Raw genomic sequence first — 20328 nt, forward strand, 5'->3', positions numbered from 1 at the left:
CCATTAATATACACAGATTCTAAAATAAATGTTTCTTGGATTTTCCTGCATTAATGAGGTAGACGAAGGTAATCTTGATTGTCGCCCTAGACACTCAGTGCATTCTTTTCTGAAACTGTAATTCTGTCGAACAGTTGCTTGAATTGATTTTTAGTCTTTCACAAGCCTTTGGCATTTTTGAAGAGCATGTTCATGCATTTAGTTGAATGTTAGTTCACAAGACAATCTCAGGACCATGCTCGGTCTCCAAACCCATCACACAGTGATTTAATCAACCCTCTCCAATAGACAGAAATAATAATTAAAAAAAGACAGAAATCATTCATCAAAACCATGCTCCATTCAGCCGGTTCTGGATGGGCACTATAGAACAGCAGCTGCTAAACAGCCCTAATTTCCCTGTATGAAATATGCAGTGGTGACTGGCCATTCACAGGATTTGTACCAGGGCCATATTTCAAGGTCATGCTTCAGCCTCCGTCTATTAAACCCAGTTTGATACATTAAAAGGAGCAGTTCATCTCTGGCTCAAGACTCTAAGAGGTCTATGCTCTTACACGAGAGTTGTTAAAATGAGCTCTGATTGATAGTGAACATGGAGACAGACAGACAGAGAGAAAGAGAAAGAGAGAGAGAGAGAGAGAGAGGTTTAATGGGTATGAGTGTGTTTTCAGTCTCAGTGCGCGCGCACGTGAGCTTGTGTGTGTGTGTGTGTGTGCGCACGAACATCTAACAGAAACATAAACATCAGCAAGTGCAAGAAAAGTCCATGCAACAATTTAGTTTTCTCATAAAAAACAATCAAACTTTACAAATTTTGGAAATGCTCGAAGCCCTGAACTGGACTTGTGTGGCATCATGAACAAAGCAACATTTTCAGCAATATGTTTTGAAGTAATAAAGGTCAAGCACTTGTATGCATGCATACTGACGTTACCAAGGTTTGGAGGACAATGGGAATCACCTTATAGTTTGGAGGACAATGGGAATCACCTTATAGTTATGTTGCTCGTGTATTACAACTTAAATGGCCCTGACGCTTTGCTGTGTATCACTGGAAATATCCATATCCCATTTTCTAAATCTAAAACTGAAATAGGATTCCACCCCTTACTTCGACTCCGCAGACTTGTTTTATGAGCGTACTAGAAAACGCAACCAGCTTTTTCTCAAAACCCGTCAACTGTTCCATCTTTAGATTAACTCACGCATTGAAAAGCGGCACTCATCAAAGGCAAACTCATCTGAAACGCGAAATCAGTGAAACTGAAAGACAAGAAAACGCTCTCCTAGCAGTGGCAGCACGATTATCAAACTTTTTCAGGGGGTAAAGCCCCTTAATGAAGACAATGCTTGCTTAATTACGAATTCATTTTTTAAACTGAAGATAATCACCAAACGCGGCTGATGGCAATTACCGTCTGGCTGTTGTCTCGAGAATTTTTTATTACGTATCGGCATTGTTAGTTATTTTGACAGGTCGTGCTATAGGGGTACTTAAACGCATATTGAATATGACTGCCTTATTTGCACATGTAATTTCCTCATTTATTTCTGTTGTCCGGCGGAGGCGTGGGAAACGGTATTTATGACTTGCCAAATGTCACGAAATACACAGTGTAAATCACAACCGATACACTGAAATTATACATTTGTTTTCAATTGATCAGATAATTGCTGTTACGCGCTCACTGCACACTTCGGCCTATTACCAGAAAATGAAACTTTTTGAAGGACTACAGTGCCACCTGCTGGTCATTTCAGTAGAAACTTGAAGTGACGCCAAAGTGCTTCCTCAAAACGCGGGTGCGACACCATGTAGAACCGGAGTTTTAAGCGGGACCAGTGAGATATATATGATGTGCACTGACCACAACTGGCACGAGATGCCTTTGCAACAGGTAATAACAGTCCCATCAGAGTAAAACATGTTATCCGAATGCATTATGGAACATCATTTACAGTTTCGTGTTTATTATGGGTTGACAGGAAAGAAAGTATGATTGTAAAGACCGAACAGTTTACTACCAGGGGCTGTTTAATTTGAGTGCAGACACGAGTAAAAATCATTTGGACTTGCATGGAGTTAACAGAGTGAACAGAGTCTTCAGTCAAACGTAATGATGTCCTTGCAGCCAGTTTCATCAGTCTGACCCAGCTCTGGCTAAAATTTGGACTTTCATCAGCAATATAAAGAGATCACAAAGCTGCATCTAAACACAATTAAATGATGAAACTGAAGGAAACAAAGTGGTCCAAAACAGCAAAGGGGGGAGGGGGGGACATGACAAATATAAAAAGGCATACATGGAAAATACAGTTGGATCACATTGTCTGTAACAACAAACGTTTTGGTCTGATGAACTTCTTTAAAATACGTTGTTTGTACAAATGTTAATTTCAAATCTGTAACAAAGAATATTTAAAGCGTTCAGTACATCAGTTTATTCCTAATACAGCTTGCTTGAAGCATAAAATACTTTCCTAACATTTTTGTCAGGGATAAGATTAAAATATTTCAAAAACAAAATCTCCGAAAAACCCCCACAAAGACAGCAGAAATGAACAAAAGCCCACTCTTAAATGAAGGACAAACTGTGAACGATTTCCAGTTAATTTTGCTTTGCCTCACATATTTTCCCTACGGAGAGATGAAACAAGCTTTCAAATAAAGCAATTCAAGGATTAAAAGAATGCAAGAATAGGTGGTACAGACACGTTGGGAACTTGCCTATCGGCCTGATTTGGAAACAGGCAGTAACCACTGAGTGGAACAAACTGCATAATGTACAAAGGAGGCTGCAGATCACTCCAAATAAACAGGTGAGGAGGGGTTTCTGGTACTGCTTTTATTGATTTGTTTTATTTCAACTACATCGGGAGAAACCATGGGAAATTTCATCGTACTTGAGTTTAATGACAATAAAGATCATTCTATTCTATCCTTCCATGTGTGTAAAATTCCTTCAATGCAGTTGTGCACTAAACTTAACTAAGCACAAATCTGAATAATAATTTAAAAAAAAGCAGTTATTTGTTAGTCTCTGGTCAGAAGGGATTGAGTTCTTTTAGAAAAGTTTGCATATTTTGTTAGAAAAACATACATTTTCCAATGAGTTGTTTATAATTCCTTTGAAGTGAACCGTGTAGACATTTTAATCATCACAGAGACACACACCACCCGAAGTCAACCAAATGTAAGAGAATACAATGTAAAATCTACCATGGCATTGCTGTTTTAATGCATTTTACTATGTCACAGAGATGAGAGTCCTAGAGTCATCATCTTTCACAGGTATTTAACACACACACACTCACACACACACACACACACACACACAAACCCTTACATTGCACTTGGTGTAGTGGTGGTATGTGTCTGTGTGTGATGACCTGAACATTGATTATGTATGAACCACTAGACAGCTCAGGCCGCAGTCAAACAGTATGCGACCATTCTTAACTGTGCTGCATTTGTTTCGGAGCAGGTCCAGCACTCCTGCCCTTGTTTCAGGAGTCATGGTAGTGTGGAAATTCTGATCAGTCATAAAGTCCAATAACAGCTGCCCTTTTTTGCTGCCCTCAGTGAAACAATCAGTCATGTCTAAAGTGTTTGGAGCCAGGTGCTCCTCGAACTTTAAACCCAGAGCTTTCAGCTGGTCTTTAATATCGCTGGCTGAGATGTAGTTAGAGATAGATCTGGTACAAAGCTCTTTCTTGTAAGTCTTCCACAGTGTTGCCCAGCCACTGCTGGCTAAAGAAAAAAGAATGAAATAGACAGGACAATAAGACTTTGGCAAAGACTCACTCCATCTGCAACATATAATTGCACAACAGTGTCATAAAGTGAAAACAATTGCAATAACTACATGCACAACACCACATATGTATGTCCATGCCTGCATGCATGTACTTGTATGTGTGTGTATGTGAGTGAGTGTGTATTGCCCTATTGTTTACCTGTCCTTTCTATTTATTTTAGAGTGATAATTTTACCCACCTCCCTCATGGATAATCAAAAGCCTCCCATTCTCCCTCAAGAGACCTTGGAAAAACTTGATGGTGGCAACATAATCATCGACATAGTAGAGCATCTGCAGAAAATCAAAGTAAACATCAGTCTTCCTACCTTTACAGCGTCCCGTCTGGAATCATTTTACACATCATGTCATTATAGTACCAGCTCACTAAACACAATTGCTTGTTTATATTGCGAAACACAACTGTCTACAACATTTTCCATCTTCCACATAATACTTTTGCGCTTACATCCATATAATCTTTTATGAAGTATGAAATACAAATTATGTCTAACAAAGAGTCATGCTGCATACATCCATTTTGCATTATATGAAAAACTCACAGTGATTTAAGATGTAAAAGAAACATTCATCAGTAAGTTCTAATCAAAGGAACTTGGCCTTAGTTTAATGAAAAGCATTGCACAACAAAACCACAAAACCTTACCTAATTCTCTGTTGAAGAATATATTCTGTAATAATGTAGAATTAGATTTCAGGTACACTTTCTCATCCCTCTATCAGGATGTCTAATGTAGTCTGTACAAAGAAGTATTTATGTCACAAATTAAACAAAAGTCTTTGGTTCTAAGCATTATTAATGTGTTTCTTTCAAGAGGAGAGTGAAGGGTTCCAGTAAAAAGTGCTTAGTATTTGAGGTGTAAGATAATGGATTCCCCACTACCTGAATCATGTGTATGAAGTCAAATCGCTTGTTGCCTTTGACCTGTTTTTCATATTCTCCGCATGCAATGGCATTCCAAGTAAAGGGAATCTTTTGCAGACTTGGAGTTCTGGCCACCAAAGCTACAAATGAATTAGAAGAAAGGCTCTTAGATTAATTACTGTATATTCTATGTGTAACGATGCAGTAATAAGAATGACACAGCGTGTCATTTTAACTGTCATCTTTACCTTTGAAGTTGTCGATTAGTTTCTTGCTGGGCTCCACTACATCGACGCTGACAGGGGTCGCTGGCAATCTGGACTGTAGTATATGCAACATATGGGCATCCATCTCACCTGATGTCAAAATCATCTCCAGACATTAAAACAATTGTATCTGCAACCTACTGTAGATTTGAGGAGTTCAGAGATCTGACCAGCAGATGGAGACACTGTGTAAGAGTTGGCTTGGTATTATGCTTACCCCCACCACTGCCAACACCCAAAACATTGAAGCTGGATTTTCCCTCTCCTATTCTGTAGCACGGAAAAATTTACATTGTCACATGCATGCAGAAATATTCATAAATACAGCTGAACTGAATTAAACATGAAGCAGACATGTAGTAATAAGCTTACAATACCTTGTAAATTCATCAGGAAGTACTTTATCCATGAATGCACAAATAGCCTTGTGCTCCTCTGATTGCTGCAGGTAAAATTCAAATGCTTGCACATAATTCGCATTGTAGCCAGCTTCTTCTGATGACTTGTCCATTCTGAGTCACAGTCTGGAAACTAAAAATAGTATTGATGTGGCGGCATACCTGTTTACAGTATACTGCTATATACATAGACACATATAAAGTTATCATTATATTGCAATGTAAAACTCAAATTATTCCATATAATGATTACAAATATGATTAAAGTGGAACATATACCTCAGCCCTAGATTTGGTGCGGTCTGGAAAAGAACTAACACTGTGCTCTATATTTGTGTGCTCCTGTTGCATAACCCTATACGTCCCTGATTACGTAACACAGAACACCCAGATCACAGTTTATAAAGCCCCGAAATAAAACCACAACTCATCCTCTATCAGGGGACATAGAGATATAATTACTTACCGAACAACAGTCTCCTAAGAAAATGCATAAATAAAAGTAAAGGAATAAAATTTATTTTTACCATAACTTGGAGGGTTGTGTTCGAAAGACACAAATCAGATGGAACCTAACTTTATCAATGCAACTTCCACTGCTGTTTGTGTCTTTTCACTGATCCTTACATAACATTAGCACTAGACAGTTGCCTCCTACATCCTACAATACCCAAAAAACTAATATAAAATCATGAAGTCATGCCAAAAAAAGCCAGAGGAAGGTTACACGATGTCTGAAAAAAGACCCGAACAACTTGCCAAAGTAAACAGTTGTTTAGGCAACCTTCCTCTTGTGCACAGAGTGTTTCAGTAGGCTATCAGTCAGCTAAGTGATTCCCCTTCTTTAACAACACATAGACCTTATATCTGTTGATTATCAAATCCTTACATCTCTGAAAAAGACATAGCTCGGAAAAGCTATATTGCAAACAAACATGTAAACAAAAACTACAGAAAAGTACATAACAAATTGGAAAGCATTAGGTTGAAGCTTCTTAAAGAGGGAATCTGACATTTTCTTTATAAGCATTTTCTCATTACCCATTGCCTGATAAAAATGTGCTATGCTTGTTTTATGGCACCATGTCTGGTTAACCATTGAAATGCTTTAGATCATATTCATTTCTGTATCTAATAACCTTGACCTGAATAGACATAAATGAACAACTAATAATCATAAATCCATCCACGATTAACAGAGGGAAAAAAAAGACTTTAGGTAAAGTTAGAAAAAGTTACTTTAAATCAGAAGATTACTGGGAATCCAGTTTGTGAAATCCAAACAGTGCTGTATTTAGTGCATCAGCCAAAACACAGAGGGGATGTCTATCAAACAGTTCGAAACCAGAAAAGGGAGCAGTACCCAATTAAATAGATAAACTCTGTGTGAATGAAAACGTCATCAGAATTCCAAGTGTAAATTAAGTAACATAAGAAGTGAAATAAAACAGTTGTGGTTGCAAAACTGCCTGTAAACAAAGAATTTATTTACAATGTAGAAAAAGTACATTACTGGGTAGAGGAATTAATGGAGGAAGTATGACCATATCTAGCTTAAACATAACCAGTCTATGGTCCAAAAGTAGACTCAAAAAGTAAATCTGTTAAAAAGCCACTTATATCAGAGAGCAGCCAATGGAGTCCATCTATACAACACTTTGCATCAGGGAAGTTCAAGGGCTTTACATGAGCAAACACAGCAAGCCAAGTCTGCCAAATGAACACATCCTATGACAACATTTTTTGATATGGCTTAATTACCGCAGTTTTCAGTTTGGTCTGTGCAGAGTGTTTTGTTGACACTAGGGGTGCCCCCGAATAGTTGACTATTTGACGATTCGATCTAATGAGCCCGATTGGACTGCCAATCTCATAGTCGAATCGTCGCAAAATGTGGTTATGAAACATTAGCAAGGGTGAGCCAGGGCAACAACAACAATATGGAAGTCATGCAACCAACTCCTGGACATGGCGGCAAGCTTGCATATTCAGCTCTCTGCAGTTATTCATTTGTTATTTATTAGGTTTATCCCATTCTGTTTAATCCAGAATGTTGTTGTACATTTTATTCTACTTTGCGTTGACATTGTTCTGCAGTTCATGGCATTAAAATGCTCGTTTTATGTTAATGTTAAGGAATCATTTAACGAATAGTGTTTATTCCATATTGCCTGTAAGTTATAGCTCGTAGGGATTAAACTTTACCTAAAAAATTAAAAATCCAAGGCATGTGTTAGCCCATTTATTATTTAATCCTATATTTTGTTTATTTTGCTTTCTGTGTGCGGGAGAAAAAAGTTTTGTACCTACCGACTTGGGCTTCTTTTTTACTGTAACCTATGGGCCTTCTATATTCTAAATGGGCATATTTATTGTTGTTATAAGGTCACCATAATGCAGAAGTTTCAAATAATGAGCATGAAAAAGGATGGAACACGTCCTATTATAAAATAAATTCATATGCCAAGTCAAGAAGACAAATTGTTTGACTGGGTGTTTCAGCCCTTTTTTCAGGTGTGGAAAAAAGGAAGCCAAATGAGAATACAGATCAATAAGCAAAAAAAAAGAAAAGCCATGATTCGACAATTAGTCAACTATAGGCAAGACTTCACGAATCTGATTCGACTATGGAAATTCTTAGTCGCGGACACCCCTAGTTGACACATATGTAGACTCAAATGAAGGTCTGTGTATATGAGTATGTCACTCTGAACATGTATGAGTGAAACATTCCATCAGAATGCTACAAAATTCTGAACTTAATGTTCCATCACAACAATCTCTACTCATTCCAAAATACATACAGAATTTGTCTAAAATGATTACATTCAACTGTAGTGACAACAAGTCAACTACAGGGGATATCTTTGACTGGCTGAAAAATCAAAGAAAGAAATAGAAAATCAATGACAGAAAAATAAAACAAAATACTGTCTCGTGTCATGACATTGAAGGATGTTACACTGCACAGCTCTACTTCTCTTTGACACTGAAGATTAAGTTACAAAACCCCCTCACAAACGTTCCTAAATCAAAACATGAAAAACAGGCTAAAGTGGGATAAATTCCCATTTCTGCTCATGGTGACCATATGAATCCAAAAATCTGAAGGTAATTGTTTTCAGCGGCATTTCTGTTATGGAACGATAAACCACCCTATTGGGAAAATACGAAAAACTGTACTCTGTAGAAGCTCACATGACATTAGCATCCAAAAAGTGCACAATCAGGTGCAGCAGTACAGAAAGTTAGTCAGATGTTTTGTTAAGACAACTACAGTCTCTTGACTATGGATCAACAACCAAAACACCAAGATTGTTGTTGAAAATGATCTTTCCGTCCACTTCTTTACTGCAATCTGGATGTCGTAGCAGATCCAACACACCAGCTTTCAGGTCAGGAGGAGCAGTTTTACTGAAGTGAATGACTTCAGTGAGAAAATCAAGAAGTAGTTCTCCCTGTTCATTCCCTTCTGTAAAGCATTCTGTGATGTCCATTTGTGAGGGGAGTTCATAGTTTTTGTAGGGGATTCCTTTAGCTTCCAGAAAGCTCTTGATATCTCCTGTGGTAACACACTGACTGATCTCTGTGTTGCAGAGCTGGTTTCTGTATGTTCTCCACAGCCTACCCCACCCACTTTCCCCTGCAAAGAGAAAACAATCTTTGGAGGTCCAAAACTAACAGAGACAACATCTGCACCCCCATCCAAGTTCCTTCTTTCCTCCTTCTTTCTCTTGAACTATGACAATTCTTCCTTTGTCTGTTTCTCATTGATTAATTGACTTTTTTTCCCCTTTGAAACATGCATGCTCTCTGATTTGAGAGAATATGTGAGAATATGTCAAATGCCAGGCCTACAGGAGGTGGCACTCACTAATGCGGCTTTACCAGCACATTAATGGTTTTGCAATAATGGATTCAAACCATGAGCCTCACCTGACACTAGGATGATGACAAGCTTCCCATTCTTGTTCAGTAAGCTCCGGTAGAATGATACAGTAGCTTCAGGATCTTTGACATAGTACAACATCTGAAATTGAACAGAATATGAATATGAATTCAACTGACTAGAACAGAAATACCATTAAGCCCAGAATTCAACTGACTAGAACAGAAATACCATTAAAAACCATTAAATCACTCATATCATATATATATATATAAACAAGACCTGTAAATTTCCACTGAAACAAATATTGTATAGTATAATGGTATAATTAAAAAACAGAACCTGAACCATGTGGATGAAGTCCATTCTCTTCATGATGTTTTCTTCTTTCCAGTGTTCCTCAAATTCAGATGCTGTCATCTTATGCCATGTGAAGTTTATATAGTCGAGATCCGAAGTCTTTGACACTAACACTAAAAAAGAAGCATGGAGTCAGTTGCACTGTATGTACAGTAAGAGCAATGGTGTTGGAGTGATAACTGTATTCTTCAAAAAAGCATGCTCATTTCTTATCGATTAGAGAAGATGTTTAGGGAGTGTTACTTTGCCATACTTTCACACTGCACAATCAACAACAGTGTTAAGTACATCCAGTCACTGAACACTACTATGATAATTAGAATCTGATGCACTGACACTTAGTAGGGAAATGGACTTTGACTCATTAGACTGACTCCTAAACAATAGCTGATTTTGTACCTGTATGTCTATATCATCCTTTTTAATATTTTTAGCATGAGAAGAGTGCATTATCTCACTAGTGTAAAACCTACTTCCATACATAATATCTATTTCTTGTCAATGTGTACAAAGGTTCTTGGGATTTGAATTAAATTTACCCTAAAATGTACCTGTCTTTTGAATTTAAAATTCTAGCTATAAGTAATAAGGCGAGTCACCAGGGACAATTAATGCAAAGTGACATGCGGATCATACAAATGCTGATATAATACAGAACTTAAACTCAACCCTTTCATTCACTTTCTTTTAAGCATATTTTCCTTCTTTCTAATTTAAAACAAGCTGAATGTGTTTACATGGGTAGGCTATCTGATCTTCCTGTTACATTTCTACATAGTTCTTTCAGTTTTTCGTTTGGTGAAGTTACAGTAGTTTCTGTGGGTGAAGCCGCCCGACGTGTATAAAATGGTGTCATGATCAGAGTTAATACTCTGGATAACAATAAATAAATGAATAAATAAACCCAACCACATGGTTCAACTCTCCAAACAGGTTGTCAGGAGAGAGCAGAAGCAAACAAGATGTCCTTGATCTCATTTTAACCCAGAGAGGAACAATGAAGCACAAACTGATCTTAGTCGCATTCTGTACCTTTGTATTTATGGAGCATCTCACTGCTGGGTTCCACCACCTCATTGTCCACTCTGATTCCAGGGTGCTTCATATGCAGTTGAGCAAGCATTTCAAGGTCCATCTCACCTACACATGATGGTAGTCCAAGAATAACATGACACAAAAACAACATGACACAAAAACACACACACACACACACCAGGCTTATTACAGCATTTTAATGTCAAAAGCCCTTAAATTGGAAGAAGAGGGGAGCTGTAGAGATAGTTTGTAACAAGTTTTAAAGCCAAAATACACCTAAAAACAAAATCAGAAAATGTACTGGTGATACTGATGATAAAATCAGAACATTTACAGAGCAATCCACAGCAAAGAAGCAAAGCCCATCAAATGTATTTAGAACGCTGTAAATAAAAAAAAGCGAAATAATCAAATTTTGTTTGTGACTAGAACTGACATTTCATCCAGGCTTCTACTCTTTTGTCTATATTACTGTCAAAATGAAACCAAAGGCTAACTCTTGAAATATTACTGGCAATTTGGAAGGGGGAAATTCATGATAAAAATGAACTTAGGACATGGTTTCACTCAATGTCAATACTATAATAGGGATTAAAGCTGATAATGTTGATAAAAATTCTCTCTTACTGTTTAAGGTTTTCCCTTACAGTCTCAATGTTGCAATGAAAAACAGTCAAAATATCTAAATTGTACCATATTTGACATAATGTGGAATACCATACCTGCTCCACTTCCTATTCCCATCACATTGAGAGTGCCTTTTCCATCTCCAATGCTGAAGAAAGAAAGAGAGAAAGTGAGATGTGAGAGAAAGGGGAGATGTGGCTGAGTGGGTGGTTGAACCCATTAATTCTGTTATCGATGTCAGAAAATTCAGTTTTCTTCGTAAATCAATCATATCAGAAGACAAATGATGTGACTGTTGCACAGAGAGTGGGAATGACAGTCACCTGGCCAGTATATCTGGGAGAATCCCACGGATGAAGTCCTGCATGCACTGGTGTTCAGATGAGCGCTCCAGGAAGAGCTGGAATGCTTTTAGATATCGCGAATAATCATCTACCAGACTCTTGAAAGGTGCCGCCATGTTCCTTACGTGAAACATTAAAACTGATTAAAATCTGTTCAGTTTTATTCCTGTAGCCGACCGTCTTTTCTTTCTCAGCACATTGTGACAAAGCAATATGTTGTCACAAAACAGCTTGGGTCCGGGACCTGAATTCATGAATGCCTCCTGTGAGGAGGGACGACCTATCTAAGGTAGTAGAGTAAGCATACATACAGGCAATTAAATGAGAGAGCAGATTCACCTCATTGCTTCTGTGGGACCATTAGAGCTTTTTGCTTTGAACACTTCGTTTTAGCGTTAACTGCTCCTCAAGAAATTGCTTGATAAAATTGCAGGTGATAGGCCTAGTGATAGGTACGGATTGCTTCCGAGTAAAACGCGTATATCTCCTTATTTAATGTTAGTTCAAAAACCCAGTGAAGTAACATTTTGCGCTTTTATTTCACCACGTGACAGATAAGAAGAACCGTCAGTTTATGATGACCTGAAGTGACAAACTAGCTTATGCTTTTAATTGTAAATTCAAACAGATAGATAATGGTGTATTGGAATGAATAAACGCAGAAACCAGTAGTTTGGACCCTCACATCACATGTTTAACATCTAAGAAAAAAGAGTCGTTTAACATTCACATCGATGATTAGTTGAATGAATGCAAATAAGTAAGGACATAAAAATTATGAAAATGGAAACAATGCAAAATAAACAAAAAGATACTAACACCTTGCACAATTTACAACGAACACATGACATTATTACTGTAAGTCTCACTGATTAAAGCTCAAAGTTCCTCCACTTGTGCTTTGATAACAGTATTTTTGTGACTCAGGGCGATCAGGTAAAATGTGAAATCAGTCATAAAACTCTTAAAAATCTCACGATACAGAGCACTCTGTGTGGGCTTTTCAGTCGTAACACAATGCCTGATTCAGAGAAAGAACAGAAGAAAAATCAGCAGGAACTTACTTGTGTTTGTATTCCTTGGTGACTACAAACGCAATTACAAGTTAATGTCGGAAGGAGAGCGTTTCAGTGAGAGCAGGTTCTTTCAAGATCCGGACCCCTCCCATCATCTTAAAGACGCAGTGTTGCCCAAATCATGAGAGCCCTTTGGAAAGTGTATGTGTAGATATGGGAGCACATTAAATTATATTATGATATTACAAACAGATCACAGGAAAATCCATAATAATAACCAGTTATTAAGTGTAAACAAGCGTAATGGAAATACAAAGCTCATATCCTTATATATATATTTTGATACAGGACTTTAACAGTGTTCAAACCTCCAACATACATGTGGGTGAACAACCAGAACACCATGGCTGTCCTACAATAGGGGGGAGCTGTCTTACTGAAGTCTAAGATTTCTTTTGGAGACTTGAACGGTATCTTTTTTCGCCTTGTCCATTTCGGTTGAAAATGTATAGTTTTTGAACGAGATTCTTTTGCCCTTGCAGAAATCTCTCAGCTTTTTGAGTTGAGCTCTGTGTGTTCTCCGTACCTTCCAAATTCACCCTGACCCATACAGACAGATCAGTCACTGACATACAGCTTTAGTGTTGCTTTTATTGATTATGTTCTGGAGGCCTGGCCTCCACACAATCCACCTGTGCATAAATGTGTATCAACATAAAGGTGTTATAAAGAAGGAGTGTGTACAAAGGTGCTATAAAATATTGAAACATCTTGAGGAAAGAACATTTGCACTGGAGTTTGTGTATAGCCACCTAAAATTTCATGCTCAACAGTTCAGAGCAGGCAGTGTTAGTGTTTCTTTTGTCTTTCTCTCGGAATTTTAGCCAACTCATTCAGTGTGGTAAAATAGTAAAAGATTTCTTTGTAAGCCAAATCATTTTAGCTTTTGGAAAACGTTAAAGTTACTATAGAAAGCCATATATCAAGCTATTGATTTTAAGACATCTGATGGGGCAGAAACTGCTGATTTGCAATGAAATTATACAACATTTTATTTTCCTCAAAAAAAATCCTTTATTGTTTGTTATTTCCATCATTTTATTTATTCCCTGTACATCTGTGGTGTCCCAAGCTCTTTCACATGAACAATGTAAATCTAAAGCGAAGTGAAGTAAAGCAAGCTGGAGACCTTCAAGCCTGTCAGATCTAGGCCTTGACACACTATTTACCACCCGGCTCCATCAGCCTGGAACAGGCACTGCTCTGTGCTGACTTAACATTCTTATAATATGCCTGGCTTCTTATGCCTGACTTATCCTTTCACACCTATTCTTACTTTCTTTTGTTTGCATGTAGGGGCAGGACCACACCTACACTGGGCAGATAAATTAAAAAAAGAAAGACAAACAAACAGGGGAGCTGAAAGAGAGAGGGCAATGAATCTTGTATGCCTCTTGCATGTCATGGATTCAGTGTGAAAGTACCGCAGAGATCTTGTTTATTCTCACTGAAAAGATAGTCACCAATATTTATGATTATTTTATAGCGTTCCTTTAGTCTTTGTTGCTCATATTTCATCAGTTGACATCTTTTGTTAAGATTTTTTTTCATTGGAAGTCAACCCACTTAACATGCAAGTTTATAAAAGAGGACTTTATAATTTTTTAGAGTCCCATGACAATTACCAATCAGCCAATTAGATAAGGGCTTTTGTTGTCTCTGTTGGCAAGAATCATGACTGAAGAGCAGAGGTACTATCCCGAAGCACAAACTAATGGCCCATGATAAACCATTGTAGAGCTGGGAAGATATGAGGGAGTCTGCAGTGTCTTGTGGAGTCCATCTATACAGCATTTTGCATTAGGTAAGCACAGCGGGTTACTACTGGTCATGAGCAAACACAGCAAGCCAAGTCTGCAAAATGATTACTTTCTATGCCAACATTCTTTGATATGGCTTTATCACCTCAGTTTTCTGGATGGTCTGTTTTGCTGACACATATGTAGGCTCATATGAAGGTCTGTGTATATGTATATGTCAGTTAACTTTGAATGTGTATGACTGAAACATTCCATCTGAATGCCACAAAACACACTGAATGTTCCTTCACACTGACCTCTACTAGCTCAACAATATACACAGAATTTCTCTGCATATGATGGTGATTTCTGAAAATGATTACATTGAACTGTGGTGACAACATATCTACTACAGGGGACAGCCCTGACTGGTTAATACTAAAACAACAACAACAACAACAACAACAACAACAACAACAACAACAAACAAACGAACAAACAAACAAAAACAGCAAAAAAGTTCCTTCATCAAAACATACATAACAAGCCAAAGTGAAATAAATTTCCATTTATGCTTGTAGTATGGACAAAAGGACTCCATGTGTCAATAACTGTTTTCAGCCAGTGGCATGTTTATTCCTGAATGGTAAACCTCCCTACTGGGAAAATAATAACTACCATACTGAGCAGAAGTTCAGATGCCATTTACCTCCAGCTTGCTGTTTGAACTTACTACGTTGATTGTTTTCACATTTTGAAAAACGAATAATCAAGAATGAAGAATATCAAGGATAATCATATGAAAGTGAAGAAAAATATGATCTCATATTGTCTCATATTTCATCAACGCAGTTACAGTATCTTGACTATGGGTCAAGAACCAATACTCCAAGATTGCTGTTAAAACTGATTCTTCCGTCCACTTCTTTACTGCAATCTGGATGTCGTAGTAGATCCAACACACCAGCTTTCAGGTCAGGAGGAGCAGTTTTACTGAAGTGAATGACTTCAGTGAGAAAATCAAGAAGCAGTTCTCCCTCTTCACACCCCTCAGTGAAGCATTCTGTGATGTCCATTTGTGAGTTGAGTTCATAGTATTTGTAGGGGATTCCTTTAGCATCCAGAAAGCTCTTGATATCTCCTGTGGTAACACACTGACTGATTTCTGCTTTGCAGAGCTTGCTTCTGTATGCTCTTCCAAGCCTGGCCCACCCACTTTCCTCTGCAAAGATAAAACAATCTTTGAAGGTCCAAAACTAACAGAATCAACATATGCACATCTGTCCAGACTTCCTCTATGGTTCTTTTCCCTTTCAGACTCCATTGGCAGTTCTTCCTTTGTCTGTTTCTATTAATTGACTTTTTTCCCTTTGAAACATGCATGCTCTCTGATTTGAGAGAATATGTCAAATGCCAGGCCTGCAGGTGGTGGCACTCACTAACATGGCTTTACCAGCACATTAATGGTTTTGCAATAATGGATTCAAACCATGGGCCTCACCCGACACTAGGATGATGACAAGCTTCCCATTTTTGTTCAGTAAGCTCCGGTAGAATGATACAGTAGCTTCAGGATCTTTGACATAGTACAACATCTGAAATTGAACAGAATATGGACCATTCAACTGACTACAACATAAAATTGTTAACAAACCAAACTTATACCATTAAATGACTGATCAAAATAACAATAAAAAGACCTGTAAAAATCCACTGAAACAAACACTTTAAAGTATATTTCAAACATAAATTGTGACCTCAATCATGTGGATGAAGTCCATTTTTTCCATGATGTTTTTTTCTTTCCAGTGTTCCTCAAATTCAGATGCTGTCATTTTATGCCATGTGAAGTTTACATAGTTGAGATTTGAAGTCTCTGACACTAATGCTAAAAAAGAGAGAGGTAGTCAATTGCACTGTATGTACAATAAGAGCAATGTGTTAAAGTAATAACTCTCTATTCTTTGAAAAAGCATGCTCATAACTTTTCCATTAGAGAAGATGTTTAGGGAGTGTTTCTGTGCCACACTTTCACACTGCACAATCAACAACAGTGTTAAGTACATCCAGTCACTGAACACTAGTATGACCATTAGAATCTGACATTTCTAAAAACAACACTTCACCATTAACATTTTGTTTCATGAGACAGACTCCAAAAATTGATTGTTTTGAAAACTTTGTACCTGTAGGGTTTATCAACCTGGTTTATCTTCCTACTTTGTTTGCAAATGCAGCCAAGTGATAAAAGACATGCTTGTATATACGTAGGCACTGCCCCTTTAAGTGAGAGGCCCTAATTATGATGTGCTTTCTATGCGCCATATCATGGATAAAAACAATTGCAACTTGCGTTCTGAAACTGGCTTTGCATGTCCTTTGGGTGAAACCAAAGAAATCTTGACAGGTGAAGATTACATTGTTCAAGGAATTCTGGTTTGGTACGCTAGCGCATGCACTGGGTTGTTGCCGTTTAATTAATCGAGAAAAGAGTGTGCCACTTGCAGGGCCATCTTTAGCACGTGGTTGCAAATAAGTCCAGTACCGTATTTTATTTGGGTTCAACTGTATTTTCTTTTGGAAGATTTGGAAAGTGAAATCAAACCACTTGTGTTCTGTTGAGAAAATAATTCTATCTGGAGTCTATTTTCCTATTGACCGCTGAACTCAATGAGTAGACCGAGCAATCAGAATAAAAACCCCTAAAAAATATATTTTTGTGTCCTGTGTTGTTCAGTATAACACAGCTCATCACACATATCACGCATAATAATTATAATAATAATAATAATAATAATAATGATAATAATAATGAATAAAGCTTCAAGCAGCAACGAAAGGGCAAAGCACCTCAGGGCCACCAGGTTGACAACTAATCAGAACAACCCCTGAACAAGATACCAGTCCATCATAGCGTGAAGAGACACATTTACACCGACTCTTACACTTACACCTTTGGAGATTACACAAAAATCCATGTAGGACTTCTATGGCCTGCCGCAGAAAGCCATTAAAATAATGATAATACCGAGATGGCTGAAACACAAAATGCCTGATGCAGAGGGTTCATAATTTCCCAGCTAGGGTCCTTTACTGTGATGATGCACAAGAAGTTTCATTGAAATATTTGTTTTCATCCTAAAGTAATGGGTATGAATACTTTTTGCTGTGTTTTTATGTTATAGCAACCTAATAAGGCCAAATTTCATGAAACTTGGTGGGTACCCAGTATTTCCCCTGGCAATGAAGTGAACCAAGTTTGGCATCAATCCAACCAAGCATTGCTGAAATATAACTCACTTCCTGTTTTGGAGCCTTCGTCATTGAATTTCATTGGACAACAGCAGGCATATCTTTTGTACTAGCAAAAATTAATTTGATAAATTTTGGTCAGACCCCTCTCTAGATCATTTTGAAAAAATCAAAATCATGGAGAATCCAATGTGGCAGATTTTTATAAAATGGGTCCATTAAACTCATCATGACCCGTGGATTTAGTGGAAAAAGATCACTACTCTAAGGAAAGCGGTTCAAAAGTTATCAGCAAAAATGTACTCTGTTTTTTTTTTGGCCTGTTGGTGGCACTAGAGACAATGATGCAATGACCCCAAATTTTTTGCCTCAATACCATGGACTGTCCTCTGTGTGGCTACCAAATTTCACCAGGGTCCACCAAGGGCTTCTATGGGCTGCCATCGAAAAACACTGAAAATTGCTAATAAGATGGCTGACAAACAAAATTGGCTGACACCTAGGGTTCACAATCTCTCAGTCAGCTTTTTTTTGCTGTGATGATGCACAAGAAGTTTCGTTGAAATATCTGATTTTGTCCTGGAGTAATGGGTATTTTAATGCAATTTTTTTGTGTTTTTCTGGTATTGCGCCCCTATGTGGCCAAATTTCATGTCACCTGGTGGGCACCCAGTGTCCTGGATCATAACAAAGTGTACCAAGTTTGGCATCAATCCAACCGAGTATTGCTGGGATATGGCTCAATTCCTATTTGGTGTCTTTACCATCGAAATTCATTGGATGACAGTGTCCATATCATTTGCCCTAGCAAAATTCTTTACACAAATTTTGGTCACAACCCTCTGTAGATGCTATGTACAGAATTTGGTAGTGATAGGATCAATGTTCTAGGACTAGTTTGCAAAAGTAGGTTTTTCAAAAAATTAAAAATGATGGAAAATCCAATAGGGTGGAACTTAAAGTCAGTGGGTTCATTCGACTCATGATGCAAGGATTCAGGGAAACAAAAGATCACAACTCTATTACAAACGGTTCAAACGTTATAAGCAAAAATGTACTCTGAAATTTGGTCTGTTGGTGGCGCTGCAGGGATGTATGGATTGACCCAAAATTTGGTGTCTGGATACCTTGGATTGTCCTCAATCAACGTCCCAAATTTCACAACTTTTTACCATACAGTTCAAGGGGGTGCCATAGACTCCCATGGCAGAAACCGTAAAAATACTGGAAAATTCTAACAATTACAAGAGGGTTCCAGCAGCTTCACTGATTGGCCCCTAATGAAATTGGAGTCCTCAGGGACACTTTGATGAACTGGCAACCTGTCCAGGGTGGTTCCCCGTCTTTTGCCCAGTGAAGGCTGGGATAGGCTCCAGCACCCCCTGCGACCCTAATCAGGATAAGCGGCTTAGATAATGAGTGAGTGAGTGAGTGAGTGAGTGAGACTAATTTAAAACAAACTATGGGGAGGCTGTCTGACCTTCCTTTTACTTTACCATATAGTGCTTTCAGTTTTTCATTTCATGCAGTTATAAAAACAAATTCACCCCCATAGTCTAACTTTCCAAACAGGTTGTTATTTAGCAGAGAGTAGAAGCAAACAAGATGTCCTTGATCTCATTTTAACCCAGAGAGGAACAATGAAGTACAAACTGATCTTAGTCGCATTCTGTACCTTTGTATTTATGGAGCATCTCACTGCTGGGTTCCACCACCTCATTGTCCACTCTGATTCCAGGGTGCTTCATATGCAGTTGAGCAAGCATTTCAAGGTCCATCTCACCTACACATGATGGTAGTTCAAGAATAACATGACACAAAAACACACACACACCAGGCTTATTACAGCATTGTAATGTTAAAAACCCTTAAATTTGAAGAAAATGGGAGCTGTAGAGATAGTTTTAAAACTGAAATACATGTAAAAAATTCAAAACATGTACTAGTGATACTGATAGTAAAATCTGAACATTTAGAGAACAATTCACACCAAATAAGCAAAGCCCATCAAATGTATTTAGAACACTGTTAAAAAGCAAAATAATCAAGTTTAGTTTGTAACTAGAATTGAAATTTCATCCAGGCTTCTACTCTTTTGTCTATGTTACTGTCAAAATGAAACCAAAGGCTAACTCTTGGAATATTACTGGCAATTCGGAAAGAAAGAAATTCATAATAAAAACCAACTTTGGGAAATGTGCTGGTGATACTGCCAATAAAATCAGAGCATTTAATCAATCAGTTCACACCAAAGTAGCAAAGCCCATCAAATGTATTAAGGACACTGTGACAAAGCAACATAAACAAACTACACTTGTGACTAGAACTGACATTTCTTCCATTCCTCTATTCTTTTTCTTTTTTTTTTACATTACTGTCAAAATGAGACAAACTGATAACTGTAAGTACATTCTAGGTAATTTGGAATGAAAGAAGAGTAGGTTAACATTTTGTCATTTTGTCATTTTCTCCAGAGTGACTTATAAAAGAGCATAGTGAATCGGCTTAAATCAACATGTCTCAGAACACATAATAATAATCAAGGGCTCACTGAGAATGTCAGCACCATAATATGGATAAAAGTTGTTAAGACTGATAAGAATTCTCTCTTCAGAATGGAAAGCAAATGCAGGTCTCACTGACATCAAAATGTAAC

General features: G+C 37.7%; 3 protein-coding genes across 5 annotated transcripts in view; all 3 read right to left on the minus strand.

Moving 5' to 3' along the window:
• Positions 1–2834: 2834 nt before the first annotated feature.
• On the minus strand, positions 2835–5964 carry LOC115822150 (histamine N-methyltransferase). Of its 3 annotated transcripts, none has more exons than XM_030785839.1 (7): positions 5878–5964; positions 5330–5483; positions 5170–5222; positions 4935–5042; positions 4705–4826; positions 4001–4094; positions 2835–3754 (listed from the first exon to the last, which is right to left on the minus strand). In XM_030785839.1, exons 2-7 carry the CDS (start codon positions 5461–5463, stop codon positions 3405–3407), a joined length of 861 nt encoding a protein of 286 aa, XP_030641699.1. In that variant the 5' UTR covers positions 5464–5483; positions 5878–5964; the 3' UTR covers positions 2835–3404. The 3 variants fall into 3 exon arrangements, with proteins under 3 accessions (XP_030641699.1, XP_030641697.1, XP_030641700.1); XM_030785837.1 differs by lacking the exon at positions 5878–5964 and adding an exon at positions 5630–5671; XM_030785840.1 differs by lacking the exon at positions 5878–5964 and adding an exon at positions 5630–5671 and having other exon boundaries at positions 2835–3750; positions 3997–4094.
• Positions 5965–6816: 852 nt separating this feature from the next.
• On the minus strand, positions 6817–12704 carry LOC115822997 (histamine N-methyltransferase-like). The gene is made up of 7 exons (XM_030786989.1): positions 12670–12704; positions 11585–11725; positions 11357–11409; positions 10632–10739; positions 9582–9712; positions 9287–9380; positions 6817–8993 (listed from the first exon to the last, which is right to left on the minus strand). Exons 2-7 carry the CDS (start codon positions 11719–11721, stop codon positions 8638–8640), a joined length of 879 nt encoding a protein of 292 aa, XP_030642849.1. The 5' UTR covers positions 11722–11725; positions 12670–12704; the 3' UTR covers positions 6817–8637.
• A 2582-nt stretch (positions 12705–15286) lies between these two features.
• Positions 15287–20328, minus strand: part of LOC115823187 (histamine N-methyltransferase-like) — a 5479-nt gene continuing 437 nt past the window's right edge. Inside the window, exons 3-6 of the mRNA XM_030787215.1 lie at positions 19348–19455; positions 16178–16308; positions 15922–16015; positions 15287–15642 (exon numbers count right to left, since the gene is read on the minus strand). Coding sequence (XP_030643075.1) covers positions 15287–15642; positions 15922–16015; positions 16178–16308; positions 19348–19455 — 689 coding nt within the window. The remainder of the gene's footprint in view (positions 15643–15921; positions 16016–16177; positions 16309–19347; positions 19456–20328) is intronic.

The sequence above is a fragment of the Chanos chanos genome, chromosome 10 (assembly GCF_902362185.1).
Source record: "Chanos chanos chromosome 10, fChaCha1.1, whole genome shotgun sequence".
Taxonomy (NCBI): Eukaryota; Metazoa; Chordata; class Actinopteri; order Gonorynchiformes; family Chanidae; genus Chanos; species Chanos chanos.

What these genes read in the sequence shown, in the direction of transcription:
- LOC115822150 (XM_030785839.1), bottom strand. Translation starts at nt 5,463, where the DNA reads ATGGACAAGTCATCAGAAGAAGCTGGCTACAATGCGAATTATGTGCAA. An exon ending in ACTAATCGACAACTTCAAAG is followed by an intron (nt 4,827 to 4,934) that starts GTAAAGATGACA and finishes ATTCATTTGTAG; the next exon opens with CTTTGGTGGCCAGAACTCCA. An exon ending in ACTTCATACACATGATTCAG is followed by an intron (nt 4,095 to 4,704) that starts GTAGTGGGGAAT and finishes GATTTTCTGCAG; the next exon opens with ATGCTCTACTATGTCGATGA.
- LOC115822997 (XM_030786989.1), bottom strand. Translation starts at nt 11,721, where the DNA reads ATGGCGGCACCTTTCAAGAGTCTGGTAGATGATTATTCGCGATATCTA. An exon ending in ACTTCATCCACATGGTTCAG is followed by an intron (nt 9,381 to 9,581) that starts GTTCTGTTTTTT and finishes GTTCAATTTCAG; the next exon opens with ATGTTGTACTATGTCAAAGA. An exon ending in TGTCATCATCCTAGTGTCAG is followed by an intron (nt 8,994 to 9,286) that starts GTGAGGCTCATG and finishes TTCTCTTTGCAG; the next exon opens with GGGAAAGTGGGTGGGGTAGG.